The sequence below is a fragment of the Drosophila suzukii genome, chromosome 3 (assembly GCF_043229965.1).
Source record: "Drosophila suzukii chromosome 3, CBGP_Dsuzu_IsoJpt1.0, whole genome shotgun sequence".
NCBI classification, from domain to species: Eukaryota; Metazoa; Arthropoda; class Insecta; order Diptera; family Drosophilidae; genus Drosophila; species Drosophila suzukii.
In genome coordinates this window covers 21,420,532-21,446,581 of record NC_092082.1, presented here as the reverse complement: position 1 = coordinate 21,446,581, position 26,050 = coordinate 21,420,532, and the positions used below count along the sequence as shown (strand labels likewise).

Sequence of the window (26,050 nt, the reverse complement as noted above, 5' to 3'; positions counted from 1 at the left end):
CCATGAAGTGAATGGTGTAATACGATGTCTATATTTGTTTTATAGTATATAATTTTTATACCTTAGAATGCCTTTAAAAATCAAATGGAAATGAGTGAAAATTTCCGTTTCAAGAGCTATATTTTCCTACAATTTCTTGATTTAACTACTGAATACAATACATATTATGCATTTAAAGGCTTGTGGTTCCCCAGACGATCCGTCCAAAGCGGTGGCAGACCATCTGACGCTCTCTGATTGACGATGTCAAGTGTGCCATTGTGCATTTATTCTATTTTTTTTTGCAGTAGTCATTTTGCAAATGCATCTGGGAAAATCACTTTCACAATCTTCTTTGTAGACAGTTGGCATTTTATAATAAATTGGGCAATTACAGAGGCACGACCCAAACCAAAGGAAATATATAAAGAAAAGCTGGCACACGTACATTGAACTTTGCAGAAAAAGCGAGAATATGTGTGGCTAAATTTATAACAGTTTGCAGGCATTTGCTTCCTCATTCTGATTCTCCCTGCGGCAGAAGGATCGTCATTCGGTATTTATAGCCGGAAAATGCATCCGACGAAAGTGCAAACTCTGTGCGGAGGGGGCTGTTTTTGGCCCAGTTATGAAGGGGGAGCAACTCCCCAAATTGGACCCTCCTGTCGCTCACTTTCCGCTAAATTTAAACCGAAACAGAAATAGTTTTTCCTATGCTCGCGTTAGTTTTTCTTTTTTTTTCTTCTGTGATTCGGTGCAGTCTTGTGTCAATGACTGTGCTTCGCCTTTTGGCCCAGTTTGCAGTGCTCTCTTTTCTAGTGCTCCCCTGATTTTCTGACCCCAGCATAGTTAACAATCTTGCGTCTCGGACATTGGGCCAAATACGTGTGCGATTTACTAAATTTAGACATTGGCCCACCAGGTGAAAAACTCAACTCGCACAGCGAATATTTTGTGTGCGCAATTTCAAGTGAAAATTTGGCTCCTTTCCCTGCTCTTATTATTTCTTGTTTTCATATTTGAGTTTAAAATATATTCCCCCTTGATTTGTTTTATTTTTCCGGCTTTTCTTCTCTTCGGGGAGCTCTTAGTTCCATTTGGGCACTCTTTCGCTGCTCTTTCGTGTTTATTTCCGATCGTTCGCTTTCAAATAAAACATTTCAAATCGTCTGCGAGCAACACAGTTGAGTTTTGTGCGCCCAGCACAGCGGATCATCTCGGTTCAATTCAGTTCAGATCATCTAAACCAAGCTAATCCAATCAAACAAGTCTAAATCCCAATGTAAATCCCAATTAAACTCAAGAATTCAATACGTCAAGTGCAACCAGAGACCAAAAACCACAAGACCTGTCGAACGTGTCAAAGAATTGTTCGAGGGGGGGAAAATGAATTGCAATACGCCTAGATCAGTTTACCCCCGGGATCATCGGGGCCAGAGGGGATTTTCCAATCCAAAGTTTATGATTTGACTGCCAGCCACAACGAGTTCGCTCGTTTTCATTCGATCAAATCGCTCCGCGCTGCCTTTTTTGGCCAACTGCGCATCATTTTTGGACATTTCAAGTTGATGCTCTCTCAGGTGGCTTCTGCAAATATGGTCAAATATTTTGATAAGTTTTTAATTTGATTTCGTGAACGTGCATAAATTATTTTTATTTTTTTCGTGCCTCCAAATGTCAAAGTTAAACCAGAGAATTCAGAAAATATTTCCATAAAGTTAATAGAACAAATCTTAAGATACAATTAAACAATGAACACCATACAATTTTTTAAACATTTTAACAAATAATAATTACCATTCCAGTTTATATAAGAAACCCCATCATATTTTTTTTTGTAAAGAATTTTCTTTCCAATTGCCAAATAATATATTTCAAATTTGTATCCGTTTTCCTAATTTACGTCTTTTTCCTAATCCATTTTATAATGCCTTCGCGACCCGGTCAGTTCATTTATCTTCGGCATGACACAACAGAATATTGTATTTTTAAAATGTTTCGTTTCTAAACTTTTTTATGCGTTATTTGCCAGCTAGATGTTTGAATTACCACAAAACAGAAGGCATAAATGAGGAACATTGTTGCAAAAGACCAAACATTTAAAACGCCGCTTCATTCATAGGCGATTGTCCTATAGATAGAGCCATTTATATGGTATATACCTAGAAATAAATCTACTAGGAAACAGAAACGGTTCGTCGTAAATTATATGCATGGGAAAATTGCTTGAGAAGAAAAACGTTTTCCGACAGTCGGTTTCATGTTTGTTGTTTGTATCGCGTGGGCGGAGGATAAGAGGCATCAACTTGGAGAAACAAATAAATAGCAGGCCGGCTGCGGGATAGTCCGTCCCATATATCACGTTTTCTATGTGTTTTCAATCCTATCGAGAGCATCCCGTCGAGATCCACAAGATCCACTGACTGCCAGTGGGGGTACGCCTCGAAAACCGAAAAGAAAATTGTCAAAATGGATGCCTTGACGTCATTTTTGGTTTTCCCGGTGCACGGCCAAAACCAATTCCCGAACCACATGTCAATATTGCGTTCTCCATATCGAAAGATCGCTCTAGTATACCTCCGATATATATATATATACATGTAAACACACACAAAAGTTGTTTGTTTTCCTTTATTTTTGTTTATGCCGAATTCAAGAACATTTTGTGTGTTCGCTTTGATTATAATTGTAATTGCCTTTTTGTGTGCACGTCTAAAAATGGAACGATCGATCAGGATCGAAGTTAAAATGCCCTTCAATTGCGGATAATCCCCTGGGGTCTTGTTCAGTTGAAATGCGTTCTTTATATAGCATGTGGAAAATGAAATCTAATTAAAGTTCAAAGAGTCTTTCCAATGGCAGCTGTCAGTTTGAGTAAAAGGCTTTTCCTTTTAATTGTATCTTTAAATTTGGTTCTGAAATCGGAGAAAAGTGTATTATAAATTTTAAAATAATTTTACAAAGAAATGATTTTCTTTTTTAAACTATCAATTATAAAATCACTGCAAATCTCTGGCCAGATGTTAAATCCCCTCTGAAAGAGCATTCAAGTCATGTGCTTTTTGGTTGGTTGGCCTATTTAAGCGTAATTGCACATTGGTATTGACGATTGAAATACGAAGTGCCTGGTGAGATGGCATGTGCTAATGGGGGCCCAATCTCTTATAGCTACCATTAGCGAGATGTCCTTTCGCTCGAGATCACGTACCCAGGCGCCGCTTTCCAGCCGCCGGCGATCGCTATCCTCCAGTTCGCGAATGGCTCCCTCGGCCGGGGGATCCGGGGCATATAGCTACAATGGCAGTAGCTATAACAGCTCCGGCAGCACTGGTCGACCCCTGAGCACTGGTTACTTCCCCAGCAGCAGCGGCACCTCCAGCTACCAGAGTCCCTATGCCAGTGTCTACAGCTCCAGGGAGAGTTTGTACGCTGGCGGAGGAGCTTCGGGTGGTGGCCGGACCTCTTATGGTAATGCCAGCAGTCGCTACGACTACGGGGCGTCCAAGTATCACCACCACCATCATCATCATCATCAGCAGTTCACCAGCACCAACCACTATTCGAATCAGCATTCCCATCAGCCAACCGCAAGCGGTGGCCCATCGACGAATGTAACCTCATCCGCCTCCTCCACATGCCATGCCGCATCCATAGCTTCTGCGTCCAATGCCACGCCAGCAACTAAAACGCAAACGCACCATGGCAATCGCTACTATCTGCAGCTGCAGCCCACCACCGCTGCCTCATCATCCGCTTCGGGTTCGGGTTCCGGTGCGGTGGCCACCGGTGGAGGTCACCACTATAGCCACCTGGTGGTGGGCAAGCATTTGAACCAAAGCCACAGTTACGGCCAGTCTAAAGCCTCTGCTCTCTCCTCCTCTCTGTCCACCGTCTCCTCGTCGTCGTCCTCCTCGGCCTCCGCCTCCAATGGAACAGGTAGTGCCGGTGGCTACGACAGTTCGAGGTACAACCCAAGCTCCTACTCCTCGGCGGGATCTTCGTACTCCGCCAGCGATCGTTATGTCAGTCCCTATTCGAGCAGCTACGACAAGGGTGTGACCACCGCCTCGCTCAGCTTCAAGTCTCCTGGTTTGAGTTCGTCCAACTCGTTTAAGGGTTCTCGACTGCTGAAGACCAAATCCCTGTCGGCATCCAATAGTAGCCTGAATGCTGCAGCCTACGGAGGTGCATCATCAAACTCCACCAATGGAGTAACCAGTGCCGGAGCCACAGTGGCTGCCATTGCGGCCACCAGGAGCAACTCTCTGCGGGAACAGGAGCGCAAGTCCCGAAATCGTACGCGGTCAAAGAGCGCGGCACAGCGATCCATTAGTGCCTCCTCGGAAAAGAGTGAGGGATATGAAGTAAGCAGGTGTTTTGGTTAAGTGGTTCTATATTTAAAGTTATGCTGTTGTTGTTGGTATAAAAATAAGCACCTATATATTTTAAAAGCCATAGATCTAACATATTTACTGAACTGATTTAAATTTGTAAGCCATTGTTTGTAAATTCTTCAAAATGGTCATTAGAAAATTGGTATAATATCCTCTGAGAATAAGAAAGCTATATAATTCTCAGGATAATACCAACAAAATTTAAAAATCAAATACCTAGTATAACGATTTTAAAATCAATACATATCATGTAATTCTTAAATTGTTTAGTACAATTCCCGAATCTTTTATTAATCGGATTGATTAAATCCTTACCAAAAATTCCTAAGATACTTGCTAGTAATAGTATGAAAGCAGACATTGATTGATAAATGTAAATCTTAAATATTATTCGTAATATTTAATCTAAGCCTAGATTTTAATACTAATTACTCAAATGGGTTGATATGATTTCTTATAGAGTGGCAGTGAGCGGACTTCCCGTTCCCGACTGGGCAGCACCGCGAGTACGGCCACCACGAGCGAGTCGAAGAGCTCCAGCAGTAACGATAAAGCGGAGAATGGTGATGGCATTGACTACAAGGCGCTCTACGAAGCTGCCAAGTGAGTATTCCCCCCTTTTAGGGACTCCAAGCTATATCCAAATAACAACCTTTAATCCCATTTAGATTGGAGAACGATAAGCTGAAGCAGATAATCAAGCAGAAGGACGATGAAGCCGTGCAGACACGTGCAACGCTCGAGAGATTCGCCAATGCCGTAAGTACAGAAACACGCCCCTAACATGCCACGCCCACATCAGCCCACTATAAACTATAAACCAAAAGCCGAAAAACAAATATAAACAAGAAGCAAACTGCCAGCAGTAACCAACAACAAAACAACACGCAACACCATAAACTTAGTTCAAGGATGCCACTAAAATGTATATCTTTATCACACATAATCCCACCTCGCTGCCTCTTTTTCCCCCTCATGTGAAGCTTACTGCTCGCGCTCTCTTTCGCTCTTTTTTACACCCCGCTCTCGTATATATCTTTTTTCGATCTGTTGAACAACAAAATAAACCCCAAAAACAACACCACCAAACAGAACAAGAAAGAGTCCCAAATCAAAATCAAAAACGCCAAACAAAAAACCACATCTTGTTTCATTTCACATTCGCAGACAACGAAAAATTCACTATCTGAACTTGAGAAACGCGAAAGAAGAGCTATGGAACGCAAGCTTTCCGAGTTGGAAGAAGAGCTCAAGGTAATTACAAATGTGTCCCTTTGCTAACCATAAGCGTTAAACGTTGCCGCCGCTGTTGCTGTTTTTGTGTTCTGAGAACAGGACTCGAAATTGATTGCTATTTTTGGTTTACCCCCTTATGATTTCTCCAAATGTTCTTGATACTTTGATTCTTTGCCCTCGCCCTGAAATTCTCTGTTGCATGTATGAAATTTTGATTTATTAACCCCCCTTTGATTAATTCGAATTGAGCTGTTCTGTTCTTATAACCAAAAATCATAAAACCGACCCCCCTCGCACTGAGTTCGAGCAACCGTTTTCTCTCACCCTATTATATTTTAATCAAACTCTTATTATTGCCTTTCCCTTTTGGCCAGATGCGCTTTATACACCATATAGAACACCTAGCTGACTAGCTGTCTTCTGTGTGTGAATGCCATGGCACTTGATTTGATTTGAAATTGATTTACCCAGACCTCCTGTGTATAGTATCTTTTTTGTGCCACCCCGCTGTACAGTGAAGCGATTGCTTTGATTTCCGTTGCATATTTACTTTTGCCCCACCTCCGCCTCGTGATCAGATCATCATTTATTTGTTTTCTATCGTTTTTCTCATATCACACAACAGCAACAACCAGACATCAGACATGCTCTCATCTTAAGACCATTATGTTTCTCTGTCATCTGTCATCTTCTCAAATCATCACTCGCTCAATATCTCGCTCTGTCATTCGCCACCTTTTATGATTTTTGGTCACTGTTCCCAAGAGTTTATACGTTACACGTTTATCGTTATACGTCTACCAATCGCACTCACCTAATTGTTAAAAATTAAAAAACAAAAGCGCTCTCATTCAATACGCTCACTCAAATTTGATTTTCTTTTCTCTCTCTCTTCCCACGCGCCTCATCGATCGAACAAACAATCGAACTGTCGAAATAATCGATAATCGGCAATCGCTCAAATAAAAACATGCGTTCTTTCCACTTATTTTTCTTGCGTCGCCGCTATGTCCTTATTTTTTGTGTGATTTTAGCTATTGCAGAAGCTAAAGACTGAGAACGATCGTCTGCGAGCCGAGAATCGGGCCCTCACGCGGGTCGTCTCCAAGCTGACCACCTCGGCTCAGAGTCAGCTGGCCAAGACCAAATAGACGCAGATCAAAAGCATTTAGATTGCCCAGCACCAGCCCACATACACCCGAAATTCTCACGCCCCTTGCTCACAAGCACTATGTCGCGATTATCGTTATATCGCTTCTATTAGAACTGGAAAAAGATCGATGTTCTTATAGGTAAACATCGATAATCAATAACACCGATGTTTTTCTTGCTCTAGTTTCTTTAACTCAATTTTTAACACACCTCGATGTCGTTATGAATTATATATGGATATTTAAGCATAACCGAATACACAATAACTAAATGTATTGTACCTAAATTAAGATATCATTGAGCTCATTGGCTTCGGACTGGTCACCGGTAAAACGTAAACCTTAAACATAACTATATACTAAATCTCCTTGGGAGTTACTATATACTACAAAACCCTTTGATAAAACCGCAAACTTCAAAAGTAGTTAATTTTTAAATAGTAAAATATTAATCTCACGTTTTTGATAACCTAAATACGCGCTAGGAAAAAAATGTTTGCGAATTTATAATGTAATTATAACCCACAGACCACTGTACGGTTGATAAGTACTTTAAAATCAAAAGCTAGCCTACGCTCGAATCAAAGTAAAGCTCATCGAAACCAACGAGATCAATCATCAAGCCCCCACCACCAAAAAAAATTAACAGCATCAGCAAATAGCGGCCCAAGGATCTGGAGGCTACTTGTAGGGTCTCCAGAAGTCGAACATCAGGGAGAGCAAAGTGGTCTAGTTGGTGATGCTGGAAGCTTAACGGTAAATGCCCCACCACTGACACAGAATTGAGCCATTCTAAGAACCTGCGCCCCAATATTATGAGCTGGCTGTTGTTTTGTTGTTATACACATACCACATAAAAAGAATATAATAAAATATATTTTAGCTATAACTGTAACATGGAGTGTTTCAAATTGTTGTTTAATTTTTTTAAAGCGTTGAAATAAACTGAATAAAAAATCACAATGAAATACTATCACTTAAAACCATTTTTGACTCCTTAATTAATTATTTCTTACCCTTTAATAAGCTGGAAAATAATACAAATGCTTAATGGAATTGTTGTAAACTATTTTTAAATTAACTTGACGGGATCCCTGTTTCTTTATCCCATATATATCATTTGACCTAAAAAAGTTTTGAAACACTCTTAATGTACATATAAACAATACTTACTTAATACTCTACTATATAAATAATGTCTATTAAACTATAGTATGGATTTATACCACTTGTTGTTAATATTGTTACCAGTTTTATCTGCAATTTTGTTTATCCTTTTGTGTGTTCTCGACTACAACACCATCGATCGATCTTGAGTTATATATATATGAAATAAACAAAACTTTTGCTCATTGTCGTTCTTATTCAACTTATTGCTGTTTATTGTTTGAATACGCCACATTGGGTGGGTGTATGTCTACGGAACACTCGCATCAGGCATCAAAATTCATGAGATCCATTCGGCATTATATGATCGATCGTCTATAGCTCGCTTATCACAGCACACGACACGCGTCATAAAGAACACATGAATCAGATTTCGCAGAGACAATTATCTAAGAGCCTATGTTTCGAGTGTAGTTTGTGGTTAAGTGCATGTTATCTGGTTTTATTCTCGAGATTAGGGTGTCCAGATGAGTTCCATTCTTAGGTAATTACTAATCGTTTGTTGTTGTTTCTGTTGTTGTTGCTGCTGTGGCTGCGGCTACCGCATCCCCAATAGATTAACGAAGCATGCCCCATGCACACCTAACCTCAAGACTTGTGCCCCCCTGCCATAATCGTATATTTATAAGGATGACTGTGTGTTTTGAACTAATTTAATCTCATCTCATCCGTTCAACAGCAACTCGATACCTACAAGTCGGATAATCATCGCCTGAAGGAGGAGAACGCCGCGTTGATTAGAGTAATTAGCAAATTAAGTAAATGAAATTATGTTTTACTTTCAGTGTATGTATGTCTGAGAACCTATATCATCGAGAAGCAACAATTTTACTTTATTTACCAGCTGCAAAAAGGCTGAAAAAAGAAGAGAATGTTAAAGCGAAAAGCGATGTAAGCGAAAGCGGGATATTCGCGTGAAAATTTCTAAATTTGTTTATTATTTGTGTTAGGCCCCTAAGAATTAGGTGAAACCATGTTTCAAATATCGTTGAGAATTGTTTCGTTCGTTTTTATATGAAAAAATAATAATAAAATCTTATGTATTTGGTCAAATTTTATATACAAAATAGAGCAAATTATAAATAAACTTACACAAATCAAGCTTAACTATATTTACATAAACATACGCGAAGTGTATAACGATCAGAAGATCGCAAGAAATGAAATGAGAAACAAAAACCTTTACATACAAACTGAGAACATATTCATCAAATGAGCCCTAGTTATATACAATAGTTATACACATTACATAATATATATTTAAATCAACCGAATCATAAGTTCAACATTTCAATGTGTAATATCATCGAGGATCCAGACCGCCAGTTGAGAGAGTCCGGAGATGTGTCGAAACCAGCCCACGCGTCAACTTACTAAGTGTAATCGTTATCATCCAATTGTAATTGTGTTTAGTGCTTCATATATATAGGCATCGGTGAAGCCATCAAAAGCTATAGCATGTGTACCATAAAACTGAGGAGACTTTGTTGCAGGGGCTCCATGGCGCTATCCTATAGATAGGATGGGTTTCACTACAGATGCACTATTATTTCTATTATTTGAGTACCTTAATTTAAGCAGGCACTTTTAGTTCTCTCCTTCACTTCGAAACGTATTATATACATTTACATCGTACTATATTTTACTTTCGCTTATAACGAAACAAATGATCATACGCATATTTCTGTTATTTATTAAATTCGCTTAAGAGATTTTGTGTTACTCTACTCGTAAATGAAAACGATAATCAAGCATAAACAAACATAAAAACGTGAATTGTGTAATATGTAAAATTGTGTGAGAAAATATTTAAGAAAATTTGATTCAAATACGAAACTTAATAAATGTGATCGCAAGCAAATGTATCTCTTTTTATTGGGCTTGTCAAGGATAAGTGAGTCTTCTGGTGTTTTGCTGAACTTTTTATTTTTGTCTAGATACCAACAGCCAATTATTTTAACGCTGATATCTCTCATTCAAGGTTTTCTTTTGTTTATTTTTTTATTGACAGCTTTTATTTGATTTACCTAATGATAAGATCAACTTTAAAGTTCACATGAGAAATTCAGTTGGAATGCGTCGATTATCTTTTATTTTAGCTTTTCTCCGATTGTAAAAAAATTATCTAATAATCTGCTTGGCTTCGAATTCGAGTCGAAGTAGACATGGTCGTCCATCCGTTTCTACGCAAACTAGTCTCTCAGTTTTAAAGGTAACGGAATGAAACTTTCTCAAAAAAAAAAAACATAAGTCGGAACGACTACACTATGTTCTACTCGAGTATAGCATTATTTAAAATATTTTTAATTTCTTTTTTTTAATATATAGGTATCATAGGAACTATTGGTATATTTATAAACAAATCTTCCGAATGAAAAACAGCCAATAAAGCAATGATTGCAATTGCATGACATGGTTTATATCAACTTCGACTTGCAAGGTTTTTTCTGTTTATTCATATTTCGGGACTTTAATTAAAGAACAGGTTAATTTTTTTTGGTTTTTATCGAGTTTCTTTTCAGAAAAACCCCACTTTGCGAAATCTTTAAAATTTCTTTATTGATGTAAATTTACAAATAAAACCAAATCTGACAAATAGTATTATCAAAAGAGCCATATAGATGTTGTTAAAGGTTGCCTTTTTTTCTTTTTGAGCTTTAGATTTTCCTATATATAAGACTGCAAATGCAGTGCATTGTCATAGAACTATTTTACTTTTCTCTTCGAGAACCTTTTTAAAATCCCTAAGAAAATGAAGTCTATTATACCGATTTTTGCCATAGTTTTTTGTGGCCTATCCGTTGTCGAGTCTCAAAATTGCCAGGAGTGCCTTTCGGACAATGAAGTTTACTGCTTAAACCAAACTTCATATAGGAATTGTTTGAGTAAGTTCTGGAAAGATTTTCGAGCTTTTCATTTGTGAATCCTTATATTCCATCCAGAAAGTAGTCCCTTTGGCAATGTGATAAACTGTCCCACAGGAACGGTTTGCACTAATTCCAATGACGTTTGTGTGGAAAGTTCCGAAGTTACAGGAACTATAATAGATGTGTGCGGAACCTCTGGAGGAAACGGATGTGCAACATGCACAGATACTAATTACGCGTGTGTCAGCAAAACCCAATTTGCGAGATGTTCTAAAGAAGTTCTAATAGATGCGAATATCTATAGTTGCAATACTGATGAGATTTGTAGCTCGACAGCTCTTAAGAAGTACGGCAATATCTGTGTGCCCTCGTGCGCTCGTGATTTCGTAGGTTTTTAGGTAATTGCATTAAACTGAAAAAATACTAATCGTTAATATTTGACAGCTGGATTTAAACGCTACGTGCAGCAACAGTGAATACTCGACGACGACTACTGCAGCTCCGTCAACTGTTTCACCCAGTGCTGATGATAAAATTAGTGCCTGTACCCAGGCAGAAAAGGACCTTGGGGTACCATCAAACACCACCTACTTCCTCACAATATATAAAGCCGATATTACCTGTCATACTTATCTGTACTGCCAAAGAAATGTTGACGTCAAATGGGAAACCGTATATATGTCCTGTTCATCATCCCAGCCATATTACGATTCTAAAAAAAACGTATGTGTGGGAACGAAGCCAACAGGTTGCCCTTAATTCGACTAAATATGGCACTAACTGCAGAATTAACTATATATCAGGACCTTTTAATGTACTTTAAAAGTTATCTTCTTGATATTAAAATGTATATTTGTCAAAAAAAAAAATAAAATACACGTCACTATTTTTTAGTTGTTGCTGTACACTTTTTTAGTGCAAAATTAAGAATTTTTAGTGATAAAATTTAATATCTTAGGCTGTGGCGGAACCAGAATTTGGTTGTGGGGGGATAAAACAAAAAAAAGGTCGAGTAAAATACATGTTACACATACATACACATATCCCCCGTGGATCCGCGCATGATCTTATGTATTGTAAACAAAGTTTTATGTTTACAAAGGAAATTTCAATGACAATCGTAAATGTACCGTAGTTTCTCAGAAGTCCATAAAATTAGCAAAAGCATGTTGTTGTCATTTGCTGATAGCCGGTACCAGCTTTTTAAGAACACTTCAATATTACTTTATGATGGAAGACTTTTGGCAAAGACAGACGGAACCAAATCTGACAAACAATATTATCAAGCAAGGGACCCATAAACAATTGAAGGCTGATGCAAAGCAAGATCCGCCGCTATATAAGACGGAAGATGGGTTGGATCGGATCATATCATTTACTAGTTCAGATTGAGTAACATTACCGCGAAAAGTTGCAAAGGAACATGCAAAGGATAATAGCAATTGTGGCCATTGTGGCAGCTGGACTTTCTCTTGTGGCAGCACAGACTTGTCAGGAGTGCCAGACAGACAACGATGTGTACTGCCACAATCAGACCGCATATCAAAATTGCATGAGTAAGTTCAAGGATATTTGTAATATTGAAGAATGTTGAAATAAACAAACACATACGTTCTTAGATGGTGCAACAATCGGAGATATTGTGTCGTGTCCCACGGGCACAGTTTGCTCCAATTCCGACGACGTCTGTGTGGACAGCTCCGAGGTGAGCACAACCGTATTAGACGTTTGTGGAACCTCTGCCGGAAACGGTGCCCAGTGCGAAGTGTGTTCCAGCAAATACGCCTGTGTCAGCAGTACCCAGTATGTCCGATGCTCCTCCAGTGGATCTCTCATAACCTCCAATGTGTACAGCTGCGGTACCGATGAAAGTTGTATCATCGAGTCTCTTTCTGTTTTTGGTTCGCTCTGTGTGCCTTCTTGTGCCGCCGAATTCGTAGGTCTTGTCGAACTATGAAAATGGATAATTATTAATGTTTGTTTACTTTACAGGCTGGCTATAACGCATCGTGTAGCAACAGCGTGTACCAGCCCGCAACTACGACAGCTGCTCCGACAACGACGCCGAGTGCTACCCAAAAAGAGGATTACTGCACTGCTGGCGAACCTAGTCCCAGTAAAGGTTACTTCTTTACCAGGAACACCGGCGATTCCACGTGCAAGACTTACTTGTACTGCCAGAAATCGGGAACCGACTGGATAGCCATTTACATGACTTGTGGTGCCTCAACACCCTACTTCGACTCGACCACTAGCATCTGTGTGGCGACCAAGCCTACCAGCTGCTCGGTAACAACCACCACGAGTTCCTCGACCACTACAACCCCGTCTTCCACTAGTAGTGATTCAACGGAGGCTTCTACGACTTCTTCAGCGACTGATTCTTCAACGGTTTCTTCATCGGAGGCTTCTTCCACAACTTCTTCGACTGATTCTTCAACAACGGCTTCAACTTCCACTGAGGTTCCCTCTGATTCTTCTTCGACCGATTCTTCAACAACGGCTTCAACTTCTTCATCAACTGAAGCATCTGATTCTTCTTCAACTGATTCTTTAACGGATTCTTCAACTGATTCTTCAACGGATTCTTCAACTGATTCTTCAACGATTTCTTCTTCCTCGGAGACTTCTTCAAGTGATGATTCTTCCACTGAAACTACAACTGTTTCTTCGTAGTCAGGCGACAGCTACTCTCCTACCAGTAATTCCTCCGCAAAATGATAGACACAGAAAAATGCTTTCTCAAAGCTTTGAAAGTATAATAACGTACGTTACGATTGTAGACAATCTTCAATAGGCATTTAATAAATCCAAAATAATAATTACATTACATTTATGAGTTAGTTATTTCTGATTAACCGTTACTGGGATCTAACGATTTAAAATATGACTAAAATCAGGGAGACTAAAATTAGGCAGTATTAATCATCGGCTAATGGAACTCTTTTATTGGGGTTGTTGTAAGTAGTTTGAAAAAGCCTCGAGAAGTTTAGCAATTATTTGCCATGAAATACCATGGGATTATTAGCCGAAACCCCATAAACGGAGAAAATATGTATGAATGTTTTGTCTGAAACAGCTCGCGTCATGTGTGTATTATATGTACAAATCGGTTTACGCTAAAAGTAAAAGCATTTTCACAATTATCAAATATTCATGTTGAGGACAACTCGCGATACTGGGGACCTTGATATTGTGTGTGCATGCTGTGGCTTCTGTTTAGCTCAAATTAATGGGCTAAGTTCTGTACATTGATGGCCGTAAACACTTGGACATAAACACACAGATGCGCACACAAGTCAGCGCGTCTAAATATACAAACGGATACAAACATATGCCCACTCGAATATGATATTCCGAACCGACTCGCATGCCGCCGTCTGATTTATCTAGCGCACCCGGTTCGACGAGGAAAACAATATTCGAAATCCTATTACATTGCTACTACTAGTACTGCACACATTACGATCTACGAGAATTTACAATAAAAGTTTTTGCTTAATTATCTTAATATTTCGCCGAGAGAGAAATTATACAATAATTCTGCCACAGCTCCTCCGGCGCTTTCTTCTGCCATATGTCATTGGCAGCGATTGTCGCGGCAATTAAACATTAAATCAAATGAATTGCAGATGCAGAGCAGCAGGACCAGGACCAGGAGCAGCAGGGGGATGCGGATGGGGCTGTGGCTGAGGCTAGTTGGCCAGCCCACATTTAAATGCGCAAATGGAAATTATGGCCATTGACGACGCACGATCGCCCCGGGACGCTGTACGTGGGCAGCGGCGAATGCACAAACTGCAAATATAAACACACACCGAGTTAGATATAGATTCGCAAAATGATGGATGGGTGTACGAACCTTTGGCACCCTCTGGTTGGTTGCCATGTAGCCGACACAGAACGACTGCGTCGTGTGGCTCCACATCACCTCGCCGCTGCTCTGGCCCGGATAGTAGAGCAGGGTCAGGGCTCCGGCGTAGAGATCCTGCTGCCGGGGCAGCAGCGGTGAGTCCAGGAACTTTTGCTTGAACGTCTTGTGCAGACTGGTCACCGCGCAGTCGCTGCTGAAGGCCCCGTGGCAGATCTCCCTGGCCAGCAGTGTTTTCATCAGGTACTCACCGTTTCCGGTCGTGCAGGTGGCAATGGCCAGGTCGTCCGTATCGGTGGCCCAGCAGCCGGCCCCGTATGTTGCCGCCTGGCCCACCCTCCCCGGAACCTTCAGGAGTATTCCGCCAGAGCTGCATCCTGCCGCCGTGTTCCCCGCCCCATCCACGCACACTGCACCAACGGTGTCCAGGGCAGCGGCCAGTTCCACCTCGTTTCCTGGCTCCGGCACTGGCACAGGCTCCTCGGAGGCCGCCTTGCCCAATCTGCTGCTGACCACCAGGTCGTATTTGCTCTTATAGTGGTTGAACTGGAACTTGGCCTTCGATGAGATCAGCACGGCGGGATCCACCATGGAGCAGCCCACCTCGTCGGCATAGCGTTCGGCCCCAGTGCCGGCGAGGATCATCGGTGGAATGCGCTCCAGCAGCTGCGGACTGGACTGGGCATCACAGATGCGTCTGGCCAACTGGATAGGGTTCTTCACACGGCTGACGTTCGTGCAGGCACCAAAGTTCAGCGTGGAGCCGTCCATGATGGCCGCATCGCACTGCACGGATCCGTCCATGCAGAGATTGGAGCCGTAGCCGGCGTTCGTGTAGCCGCAGTTCTCCAGCCGGATGATGGCGGCCTCGCAGGCGTCCACGGCGGATCCGCCATTGCGCAGGATGTCCGTAGCGCGCAGGCACGCCTCCTTGATCACCCGCTGGTACTTGGTCTCGTCGATGCAGTTCCCAGCCCCTGAAAACGGATGACGGTCATCAATCATCTGGCTGCGGCTATGGCTGTCTGGCGACTGCCCGGCGGATCGGAACCGCCACGGCCAAATACGAACCTGTGTGCACCGCCACGAAGCCGGCCATGTTAGTATCGCTGTTTATGCTCGCGCCTTGTTGTTGGCCCAACTGCAATCCGTGTGCTGTACGGCGTAAACAAATTGGCCAGAGTGACCGTGCGGGCTGAGCTCGAATATACCACACGGCCGAAAGGCACTTGGGCAGCCAGTACACTCAGAAAAATATTCTTGCAAATGATTTATTTTTATATATTTAATGCTTTATTAAAATTTTCTTATATCTATACTTAATTCTAGTACCGACTATACTATCCTTAAAATGTTAGAGATAAATTATATACAGCAAAACTTTCAGAACTTGTAAAGACTTCAAGTCAGAGAGTTCATTCAAATACTTTGGGAGTTTTTTCCTAAATTTAAAAATGTCATTTGTTTTCCAATTTCAGAGCATGTTTCTTAATAAATTATATTTAAGACCTTCTAAAAAAGATAAAAAACCTGTTTGCAGAAGTCTTTGAAAAATATAAAAAATTAATTGAAATTGAGGTAAGCCTTTTAATAATTTTATAAGCGTAGGTTCATGTCTAATTTAAATCGATTTCTTATTTATTTTTAACGAATATTGACTGAAATATTCCTGAATATTTTAATGATCGATTGTTATTGGTAAGTTAGCTTTATCAATCATGTTGTAAAAAATACTGTTCGCAGTTTTTCTTTACAATACTATTTTTCTCAAACCAATTTCAAATATAAGCAGACTAAAGGTAAAAAAAGTAAGATGTCTTGAGCCTCCCGATCGAAGTTCTTCATTTTCAGTGAAAAAATAATTTAAACAGGCTGTAGGAGGTTTAACAAACGCAGTAAACTCGGGGAACCGAATTATTTCCGATGGAATTGATATTGAATCATTGGAAACACGACAAAACGTCATATGCTTCCCTGTTATAAACTCTTGCTCTACACGTTTTGTAAAGAGGGGCTCGTACCACGGCAATTGATTTAAGTGCGCTAAAAATGTGCGATCGTGAAACTCGGGAGGCTCGGATATAATTAGTTTGTTTAACAAAGATTCTTGGTAAATAACGTCTTCGTTGGACGATTTTCCGTACTTTGGTTTTGTTGTTGTATTCCTTGAATTTGTACTATAGTCAACGTAATCTCCACTGTAAAGGAACATGTTTTCAATGTCAGTCATATTTAAAGAATAGAATTGGTAAACACCGAACATCTCGAAGAACTCGCGAACCGGTGTCATACTGTAGCATCCAGACAACTCAATCCTTGGGTAATAAGTAATAAAGGTAAGACACATTTCTTCTTTCGTTGAATAGCCGCCGAATGTGGGTCGCTTTCTGAGTTTTGTGTCATAGGAACAGTCTGTAATAAGGTAATCTCCAGGTAATACAACCGTTTCATTAGCAAGCTGATGGACTTTTTGATGTCTGTAATCGTAGTTTTCGTCTACAATGATGGGATTTAACTCTTTACCAGAGCGAATATGTCGAAGACTTATTTGGCGACCAGCTTGATGTGAATGCAAAGTTCCAGAAATTACTTTGATACCGTCCTCGGGGAACATGACGCTTGAACAAGACGGTCCACAAATGCCGACGTTTCGATACTTCTTTTGACCAGGTGGGATGAGTTGAGTTTCCGAAATAGAAACGCCATTTATTAGGATTCCAGCATCGTAAGTTCGCAGATTCTGTGTGTAGTGTATTCGAAAACCCGAATGATCTACAAATAATTTTCCATGGGGATTATCATAGTGTATTTCTAGCATGTAATATTTAACTCCAGATGCCCCTCCCATTGGAATTCCTGCATGGGGAGGCAGAAACTGTCCATCGGATCCCAACGACCAGACTGCAACTGGTGTGGCACAGGAATCCCAGTCCCGCGGTGTCAGTAGGTTACTGTTGCACACCGTTCCGGAACTTCTTACCCAAATGTCCCACGAAGAAGGGTCGGATCCAGGATATGATTTTGACTGGCACTCAAACAGGGTCATGTGGTGCACTATATTTCTATCATGTTTTCCAGACAACAGAGGTTCATAACCAATAATGTGCTGTTTCTTAGTTAACTCTGGTAGCTGCACTATTTTACACCAGTACAGTGTATCCATTGATCGTTGAATGGTGACATTGTTCACGGTAATATCCCATTTTTGTATGTCCGACATATCAAATGTCTTTGAGTTTGAACTGCGACTATGTTTCGTAAACATCGGAGAAAATAATCGCAAAGATTTTACGCCTCTGCTCTGACCATGCCATTCTAGGCTCCTGTGGAGAGGATCAGAATCCCCCATAGACCAAAGTACTTTAAAAGTATCAGCCGAGAAGGGAATATCAAATGGGTCACAAGTTTCAATTTTTCGTTTGAACCTCACATTCGTATGTGTTGAATTTTGGTAACCATCAATGATATCATAGTTTTGCGTATCGTCTTGCACTGGAGGTCCGCTCGAAGGATCCTGCGCCCCGTGACAATCCAATGCGTTCGCTTGTTCTGTGGTATCATCAACCCAAAGAAGCACCATATCTGCTCTTGCCACTCGGCCGTCCTTGGAGAATCCCAGTCCAGCAAATCCTCGAGTATGGACAGTTACCTCGAAATAAATAGTATTCTCTGTTGCATTTATCCACCATTTGAGCCAGTACAGCCCATTGTTGTCCATCCTTTCATTGCGAATCCAGTTCTTGTGATGTACTGGACCATTAGTATCAACATCGAAGTCTTCGTGCCTGAGATTATTTTCAAAATAACCATATCCCAAACTCAGCTGTGCTGCAAGTACAATCCATAATACGTTTTGAAACGACATTTTCTTTAGTTTTCGTAAACAGTACGAATTTCTTGTATACATGAATCGCGCGCGTCGGCTTTTTTTCTTTAAATAGTGTGATCGTTTTTGGATATCACTTTGACGTATAGTGTGACCACACCGATAACGATAAAAATACCATTCGGCGTAAAAATAAATACCATTTCAGTTTCAGGAAATACCATTTGTGTACCAATAATTCAAAAAGATAATTTCGTGTTTTTTGTATAATTTAAGAATTTAAATAATTGGTAAAACTTAATAATTTCTTACTAAAATTATAAATATATAAACAATTGAATACCAAAACGGTATATTTATTAAAGTATTAAAACCATGAGAAAATATATTTCCCCAATTCGAGTAAAAATTAAAAATAACAAAAATAAGCCGGCTTTAAAATAAGGTTCTTCAAAATAAAAAATTATTTAAGTACAAAATTAAACTGTCAAAAAAATGTAGCACAACTAAATGTCCATTTACCCGAATTAGCTTCTATAAAAAAAATGTTCGCAGAAAGGGCATAATCTTCAAACCAAATAAAATTAAATAAATATGTAAATTAAGGACCCGTAAGTTTAAACAAATTTTTTTTTCAACACATGTTTATTAACAAATCATAAAAAAGAGCCTATACAATCAGCACCGAATGTGGACTTTGGGGAATTTAGATGAACTGGTATGCGGAAACAGATAATCATGGAAAATAACAATATCGAAATGCAAGTTTTCCGTTCGGCGCGCCTTGGGCGACAACTTTTAGTAGGCGAAACGGGTGTCCGGGTGGAAGCCGAGTTTGTCCAGTGCGGGGTTGCAGGCGAAGTTGATCATGGGCGGTGGGCCACAGAGCAGCACACTGGTATCGTCCTTGGCGGGAAGCAGGTGGGCGGCAATCATGTCCTCATTGATAAAGCCAACGCTGTACGGCCAACCTGGGTAAAAAAAATTACGAAAAAACCATATTAGTGGGCATTTTTAAAGATTATAGACATTCTGAGCGGGACCTACTGCACCCAATCTTTCCCACTATCTTGGCATTGTGAAATCAAAGCAAAACACAGAGATAGCATCTAGTTTGTCAGCTAGAGCTGCTAGTCCTAATAGCTAAACCGCTGCTCGGCCCGGTGGCCTATTCGCTCCAGGCCCGGAATACACGTGTAGTTAACCATCGGTGGAGGACCACACAGCAGGCACAAAGTGTCCTCATCGGGCGGATACAGATGCTGCTTCATCATGTCGTCGTTCACATGGCCAGTGTTGTAGGACCAGGCTACGAACCGCGCGTTCCCCGTTCGCGGCATCCGTTTGAGAGCAGCATGGGACGAGGGGCATTGACAAGAATCTTAACATAATAGATGCTTGGCATTGGTCACAATGATACTCCAAGTGCTGATGAGGATGCTGCATGTGGATGAGGCTAAGATGGTTGTGAGTTCGCGAGTCAAGGGAAAGATTGGTGCAGACTACTACAAAGTATATTATGGTGATTCTAATCTCATTGGAAAGTATAAGAGAAAAACCTTTTGCAGCGTTATTTAAAGATATCCTGAGTATTGTTTTAAAAATTTTAAAATTAACAATTATTTTATTATTAACTAAACTCAATCATTGACTAGATAATTTAACTGAACTTCTTTAAAAAATATAGGTTAACGTAGGGCAATGATAATAGAATTTTATATATATTTGAAAACTTAATATCTTCCATTCTAATTCAAAATCTTATTAATCTTTTTAATGCGAGGTAACTATCAATTTTAAATATTGCCTGCTGGTATAAGCTATTTGATTTAAAGTTTCTTTAGGAAAGATCATGTTTCCAACACCACATTATAGGTTCGCTTTAAAAAGCACTTTAACCAACTAAATAAATCATAAGCGAATGTTACGATCTGATGAGCACGATCATGTGATATATGCCTATGCTCAGTTAGGACTGCGACTCACCTTCTCCGGCCTTATCGACGGTGTACCAGACCTTGAACTGGTCGGGATACTTTTGAGCCAGTTCGTCCAGCTCGGCGCGGAGCAGAATGTCCTTTTCACTCTTTAAAGGAAGTTACAAGACAACTTTAATAAACTTGGCCAGCAGTATTTCATATAGATGACCCACCTGGTTGGCGAACAGCAACGCCAGTTCAGTCTTGTCCTTGTCGCTGCGCTTGAGCACTTCTCTGGCCAGTTGGAGCATGGGGGTAATGCCAGTGCCGCCGGCGATCATGTTCACCCGCTTGGCGGTCACATGCTTGGGCGGATCCTTGCGCAGCTTCTTGATGGAGAAGGTGCCGTTGCCGAGATACTGCAGCCGTCCCGAGGGACCACGGAACGATATCTTGTCGCCCAACTCGAGCTGTTCCAGGTGCTGTGTCATCTTGCCGCCGGCAGGGAACTTGGGATGTGTGTCCTTAAAGTACACCTTGACCACGAGATCGACGTAGCCAACATCCTCGTCGGACGAGATGGGTGTGTATGGCCTGATGACAAGCTCATTGTCGATGGTGGCGATCAAATGGATGTGCTGGCCAACGGGCAGTCCTAGCACGTGCTGCTTGGAGGGCAATCCAAACCGGAATCGCCTGGTGTCGTGGCTGAGATTTTCCTTTTCGATCAGGGGCAGCAGATACTTGTCATTGGGGTCCACCAGGGTGCGCAGGCGGGCGGTGCGATTCGGTTCCCTTCGTGGCTTCGTGGACTTCTTGTTCAGCAGATAGTGGAGGATCAATGCGCCGGCAACTACGGCAACCACGCCCACGGCGATCGGCACGAACTGAAAAAAATCCAAAGATATCCAAATAAGTAAAGGACTTTAGATCAGATAAAAGGTAAATTCGGATGAAGTGCCTTTGCAATCTGTGATTCTGCTACTCAAATCAAGTCCGTGAGCCGACATTTCGGTAAGTATTATAAAGTAACCCAGGAAGTTAACCTTAGGATTGACCCTTAGACGTTTACGTGTATAACACGAATTGCGTATTGATTGTAAATGCAGCTTATTAAATGTTTAATCTTTTAGATTCCATTCAAAATAATCACGTATATTATATGCTAGATTGCGTTTTTAAAGGTGCTTACGCAAGTGAAAAAGAAAATGCAGTGTATTTCTTTTTCCAATTCGTGGGAAACTGGTAAATACATGTATAAGTAAAGAAATAAATTAATAGTAAAAGCTTACTTAAAACGGCTAATTATATCCATTTAGACCTTTCACAAAAGTAATTTAAAATGGGTTACGATTAAAACTTAAGAACATGTTAATTTTTTGTGATAATTGTGCTTGGAAAAACGATTTCTGAACAACTATCTAAAAATAACTGTAATAGAATCAACATAAGAGACCAATTTAGTTTTTTATAGCACTCTAACACTTATCTTGGTCGTAAGGCTAAAATAGTTTTTATGTAGACCATTTTTAGCTTGGTAATGGATGTATTAATACTTGGTATTATTCTTAGTTTATTATGGGCTGACTTTTTAGGTTGAAGAGAGGTCATGAAGGCTAATGGAAACAGCCGCGAGTGATAAGAAAAAATAAAGCCACACATGTGTCAAATAGAGATTAGTTATATTCGAAACTTATATTCACATCTGCGAAGCCCCCTAAAAACCTGCGGCTAATTGGGGTTACCAGCTTGAGACACCCAACTTTGGCCCCATATCACAGTCGACCTTGAGTTATAAATATGTATTTTTTGCTTTGGCAACAAACCCGTAGTTTATTATTCATGACATCACAAGCACTGCTTAGATAAACAGAGAGGCCGGTGTTGTAAAAGAGAAATGGATTGGAATAGAGAGCAACAACGGGTGAGTAAGAGGGCTTTCACTTGAACTTACATCGAATTCCGTCATTTTATTACAAAACACTTGTTGTAAAATGGCTAATTGGCGATTTGAATTGCACACCGAACTTGAAAGCGAGCGAGAAAACGTGCGACCGCGTGCCGCCGATTCCAATTTCCAATTGAAATGAAGTAGAGTCGTCGCGTGGAAGTCACTACTAACTATACTCTCTTTTTCCCTCTCTGCCGATTAAAAAGGCACAGTCAGCACGAGTAAGCACAGTGACTCCCAAAAGTATAGGATAACTGGCAGTTAAAAATTGATGACTAAAGTGACTCCTATAAAAAAAATTCTTTAAATATTTAAAAAAATAAATTATGATCATTTTTCACTGTTTTTTATAACAATATTACATTAATGAAGTACTGATTCAGAAAATGTATAGAGAAACCTAATAAAGTTTGCTCCTTTAAAACCAAAGTTGTTCAATTAATTAATTAATTTTTAAAAATAAAATCCATTTTAAGTCAAGTTAAAATTCGAATTCTAATTAAATAATTTTAATTCTATTACTCTCGGGAAATCACATTGTTCAAATTTATGTACATTTTTGATATTTATACATCTACTGTAAAAAATACTGTAACTTTTTGATGTTTTTGAAGTGAAGAAAAACTCAGTGAGCTTGAAAACAAATCTTGCTTAAAATGTCATGAAAACTGTTACTAGATAAAGTATAACTTAGTCATTTTAAAATCATTTAGTTATGTTTTTCTTATATCCTGGCAATTATGATTCAATATTTTCTTGAAACCACAATCTTTTTAACTACATCTTTTCATAAACTAACAGCGATTGCTATAATTTTAAGCACCGATGTTGGCCAGATAAGGCTGCGAAGTGGAAAGAGAGTGCAGATAAAACAAGCAAAGGCATTAAGAGACCGCCAGAGCCAACGCCAGTAAAGGGAAGTCTACCTCAATGTTATACTGAGTGTATATTTTATTGATTACGATTCTAAGAGTAAGGTGGAATGGAAGAGTTATGGTCTAAGAGTGCTGGGGTGGGTGTATGACTAGGTAAACAGCTGATTTTCCCGCTCTGTGAACTTGACATTACATTTTATCTCGGGATGAGATTCACGGGGAAACTGAGATTGCATCATAAGAAAAACTGACGACAACGCTTTTTCGGCCTTTTTGGCTGCGGTTTGGTGTGCAGCGCCTGCGCCTCGAACACCTCGAAATCGTAATCCTCGCCAGAATTCACACGCAGAATGGCCGCCTTGTTGCCGCAGCGATAGCAATAGTTGGGTGCCGACCAGATGGTCACAAGCTGATGGCCAAAATGCCACTGGAAGCCATCCTGGGCCAACTGATGAGCCCTGCATATGAGGGAGATTCCATTTGTGCGGCTGAACTCCTTCACCACATCGCCGCCAAAGAGTTTTCCATGTCCCCGCGGCGATGCAGTCCATCCAGGTGCCTCCTGGGGATCGCTCCAGAGGAGATCCGCTATGCAGCCGCTCTCGGGGATCTCATGGCGGCGGTCCAGCTTACAGAACTCATCCAACTGCTTGATTTCCGGCGACAGGCCACCATGAACGCAAAATATTTTCCCATCAATGATCGCCGCGAGGGGCAAGAGATCAAAGACCCGGCAGCACATTCGCCAGACATTCGCCGATCCATACTGGGCCAGGCACTCCTCGTAGAACCCGTAGGATCTTGTGGCACTGCGGCACTCGTGGTTGCCCCTCAACAGGCTCACCTGGCCGGGATGTCGGACCTTGAGGGCAGCCAGCAGCAGAAAGGTCTCCACGCTGTTTTTGCCCCGATCCACCAGGTCACCCAGGAACAAGTAGCGATGTTGCTGGACTGATCCGCCCACATCCAGTAGGTGCAGCAGATCCTGAAACTGCCCGTGGATGTCGCCGCACACGATCTGCGGACTCTGCAGGCTCAGCAGGTTGGCCTCGCCGGCAAGCAAGTCGCCCAGGGATCGGCACAGCTGGCGCACCTCCAACTCCTTGGGCAGACGGACGGGCACTCGGCGCAGATTGGCCACCAGACGATCCGCATCACTCATCTCCTCAGGTCACCAGGCGGACATCATGTCTATTCTTAAACCGGCGACGTCACTGGCCAACAGTGATGGGAAAGAAACTATTTCTGGTTATACTAGATGGGCCTATTTATATTACAGGTAAACAATATAAGGTATATTTTTTGTAATTTAAATTAAAGTATAGAACAAGGGGAAGTGACTACACAATTTTTTGGGAAATTTAGTGTACCTAAAAAGGTACAAATAGAAAACAGTCATATTAATGTACCTATGATTGGTCAAGACAATAAGGTGAGAATAAATAAAAATTAGCAACTGTGGATTATTAATTAGGAATACTATTGATAAGTTACATTTACGTATTCGAATTTAAATAATTTTTTTGGGAAATTGTAATGTACCCAAAGAAGATATAAACTTAAAAAGGCATGTTTGTTGTACCAACAGTTGTTTAAGACTTACTTTTTGATTATAGTTAAACAACCATCGATCAAAAATAACACATAAGTTACATTGTAGGAAAACAGATACCTGGTTTGCATGTCTCAAGATTTCAAAGGGAGCACCTCAGATAAATTCTGAGGAATGTGCGTTGATAGTTCCCATCACTGTTGACCAACAATTTAAGCAAATGCAAAACCACTGGGGCATTTGGCCAAGCAAAGGAAAGCGAAAGATCATCGCTGACAATTATGAAATGGCAGAGGGAAAGAACAAGAAGAATGTGGAGAAAGATGGGGGCGGGGCAGCGGATGCAAGTTGGGAGTTATGTAAAAAGAAACCCAGTGAACGGATTAGTTGCAATTAACTTACATTGCTCTCGACGACACGGGCCATGGTCAATGGAAAATCAATGCAGTTGCGACTCGAATCCCTTATATAATCCGCCAATTGCAACGACACCACGCACTTATTTAATATCTACCAGCGAAATGCCGACTAAACTAATATGCGGACTAAATCGCGATATGGTGAAAGCAATGTTTTCATTTCCACGCACTCTCAGTGGGCGAAAGAGAGCGAATGGGATTCTCTTTGTCTCTCTTTCGGGTTCTCTCCTCTCTTCATGAAACAGAATACCTGCAAAAAATTACTTAAATTAACAGGGTCACTAAACACACAAACGTAAGATATTTACACAGTTTTTAAGTAGATGCTGTTACTTTATTTTTACAGGCACAACGGACCTTAAGTAGAGATCAAACTGCAAATATAATAACAATTTGCTCAGCTCCAAACAAAGCCGCAATTCCAGGGCTGCCAAACTAATTGGCTAAAAACCAGTTGGCAGCACACCAAATATCGCAGTTATTGGTAGGGGGATTCGTCATCCAAAGAACTTGAATTGCAAAACAAATTTTTCTATTTTCAAAATCAACTTAAATTAATAGAATAAACAGAGCCGAAAAACAAATTTTCAATCCCTATTTTCTTTCTTTCTCTGTTTTGTAGGTGTACGATTTTCGTGATAATTCGATAATTCTGTACGAACTCCCCTACCGAATATCGATACTTCCTAAGATGCCACACTCGAATGATTTTTACAAGATTTATGAATACTGCAAAGCTAAGCTCAATTATTTAAATCAAACCAGCAGTTCGAAAAACTATTAATCGTACCAGGAATACCCCTATCGAAGCTATGGTCGAGCCTCGATAGTAACAAATCGATA

At 40.6% G+C, this 26,050-nt stretch overlaps 7 protein-coding genes across 40 annotated transcripts in view; 3 read left to right on the top strand and 4 right to left on the bottom strand.

Annotated features, from left to right (window-relative positions):
- Mbs (Myosin binding subunit) overlaps nt 1–9,034 on the top strand; it is a 32,295-nt gene extending 23,261 nt beyond the window's left edge. For 12 of the 31 annotated variants that reach the window (XM_065865029.2, XM_070996587.1, XM_065865030.2 and 9 more), the window contains 4 exons: nt 4,834–4,976; nt 5,042–5,132; nt 5,541–5,627; nt 6,644–6,983. In XM_065865029.2, coding sequence (XP_065721101.2) covers nt 4,834–4,976; nt 5,042–5,132; nt 5,541–5,627; nt 6,644–6,760 — 438 coding nt within the window. In that variant the 3' untranslated portion in view covers nt 6,761–6,983. Of the gene's footprint in view, nt 1–3,161; nt 4,344–4,833; nt 4,977–5,041; nt 5,133–5,540; nt 5,628–6,643; nt 6,984–8,606 lie in introns of those variants that run through there. The other 19 variants (XM_065865031.2, XM_036816360.3, XM_036816356.3 and 16 more) reach the window with 10 other exon arrangements.
- Nucleotides 9,035–10,652: 1,618 nt separating this feature from the next.
- LOC108018658 (uncharacterized) lies at nt 10,653–11,553 on the top strand. The gene is made up of 3 exons (XM_017086230.4): nt 10,653–10,812; nt 10,870–11,180; nt 11,239–11,553. Exons 1-3 carry the CDS (start codon nt 10,680–10,682, stop codon nt 11,551–11,553), a joined length of 759 nt encoding a protein of 252 aa, XP_016941719.4. The 5' UTR covers nt 10,653–10,679.
- A 611-nt stretch (nt 11,554–12,164) lies between these two features.
- On the top strand, nt 12,165–13,624 carry LOC108018655 (uncharacterized). The gene is made up of 3 exons (XM_017086227.4): nt 12,165–12,350; nt 12,414–12,730; nt 12,787–13,624. Exons 1-3 carry the CDS (start codon nt 12,218–12,220, stop codon nt 13,468–13,470), a joined length of 1,134 nt encoding a protein of 377 aa, XP_016941716.4. The 5' UTR covers nt 12,165–12,217; the 3' UTR covers nt 13,471–13,624.
- Tasp1 (Taspase 1) lies at nt 13,566–15,895 on the bottom strand. The gene is made up of 3 exons (XM_017086219.4): nt 15,737–15,895; nt 14,657–15,642; nt 13,566–14,592 (listed from the first exon to the last, which is right to left on the bottom strand). The coding sequence occupies exons 1-3, from the start codon at nt 15,762–15,764 to the stop codon at nt 14,509–14,511; spliced, it is 1,098 nt and encodes a 365-aa protein (XP_016941708.4). The 5' UTR covers nt 15,765–15,895; the 3' UTR covers nt 13,566–14,508.
- A 62-nt stretch (nt 15,896–15,957) lies between these two features.
- LOC118877277 (MOXD1 homolog 1) lies at nt 15,958–18,615 on the bottom strand. The gene has a single exon (XM_036815197.3). It carries the CDS (start codon nt 18,570–18,572, stop codon nt 16,416–16,418), a length of 2,157 nt encoding a protein of 718 aa, XP_036671092.3. The 5' UTR covers nt 18,573–18,615; the 3' UTR covers nt 15,958–16,415.
- Nucleotides 18,616–19,117: 502 nt separating this feature from the next.
- LOC108018656 (NADH-cytochrome b5 reductase 3) lies at nt 19,118–25,402 on the bottom strand. Of its 4 annotated transcripts, none has more exons than XR_010654129.2 (5): nt 25,191–25,402; nt 20,644–21,297; nt 20,478–20,577; nt 19,535–19,800; nt 19,118–19,462 (listed from the first exon to the last, which is right to left on the bottom strand). XR_010654129.2 is itself a non-coding variant. In XM_065865042.2 (4 exons), the coding sequence occupies exons 1-4, from the start codon at nt 25,212–25,214 to the stop codon at nt 19,290–19,292; spliced, it is 951 nt and encodes a 316-aa protein (XP_065721114.1). In that variant the 5' UTR covers nt 25,215–25,402; the 3' UTR covers nt 19,118–19,289. The 4 variants fall into 4 exon arrangements, 2 of the variants coding, with proteins under 2 accessions (XP_065721114.1, XP_016941718.1); XR_001767877.4 differs by lacking the exon at nt 25,191–25,402 and adding an exon at nt 22,365–22,523; XM_065865042.2 differs by lacking the exon at nt 19,535–19,800.
- LOC108018659 (serine/threonine-protein phosphatase 4 catalytic subunit) lies at nt 23,291–24,567 on the bottom strand. The gene has a single exon (XM_065865043.2). It carries the CDS (start codon nt 24,396–24,398, stop codon nt 23,472–23,474), a length of 927 nt encoding a protein of 308 aa, XP_065721115.1. The 5' UTR covers nt 24,399–24,567; the 3' UTR covers nt 23,291–23,471.
- Nucleotides 25,403–26,050: the final 648 nt, after the last annotated feature.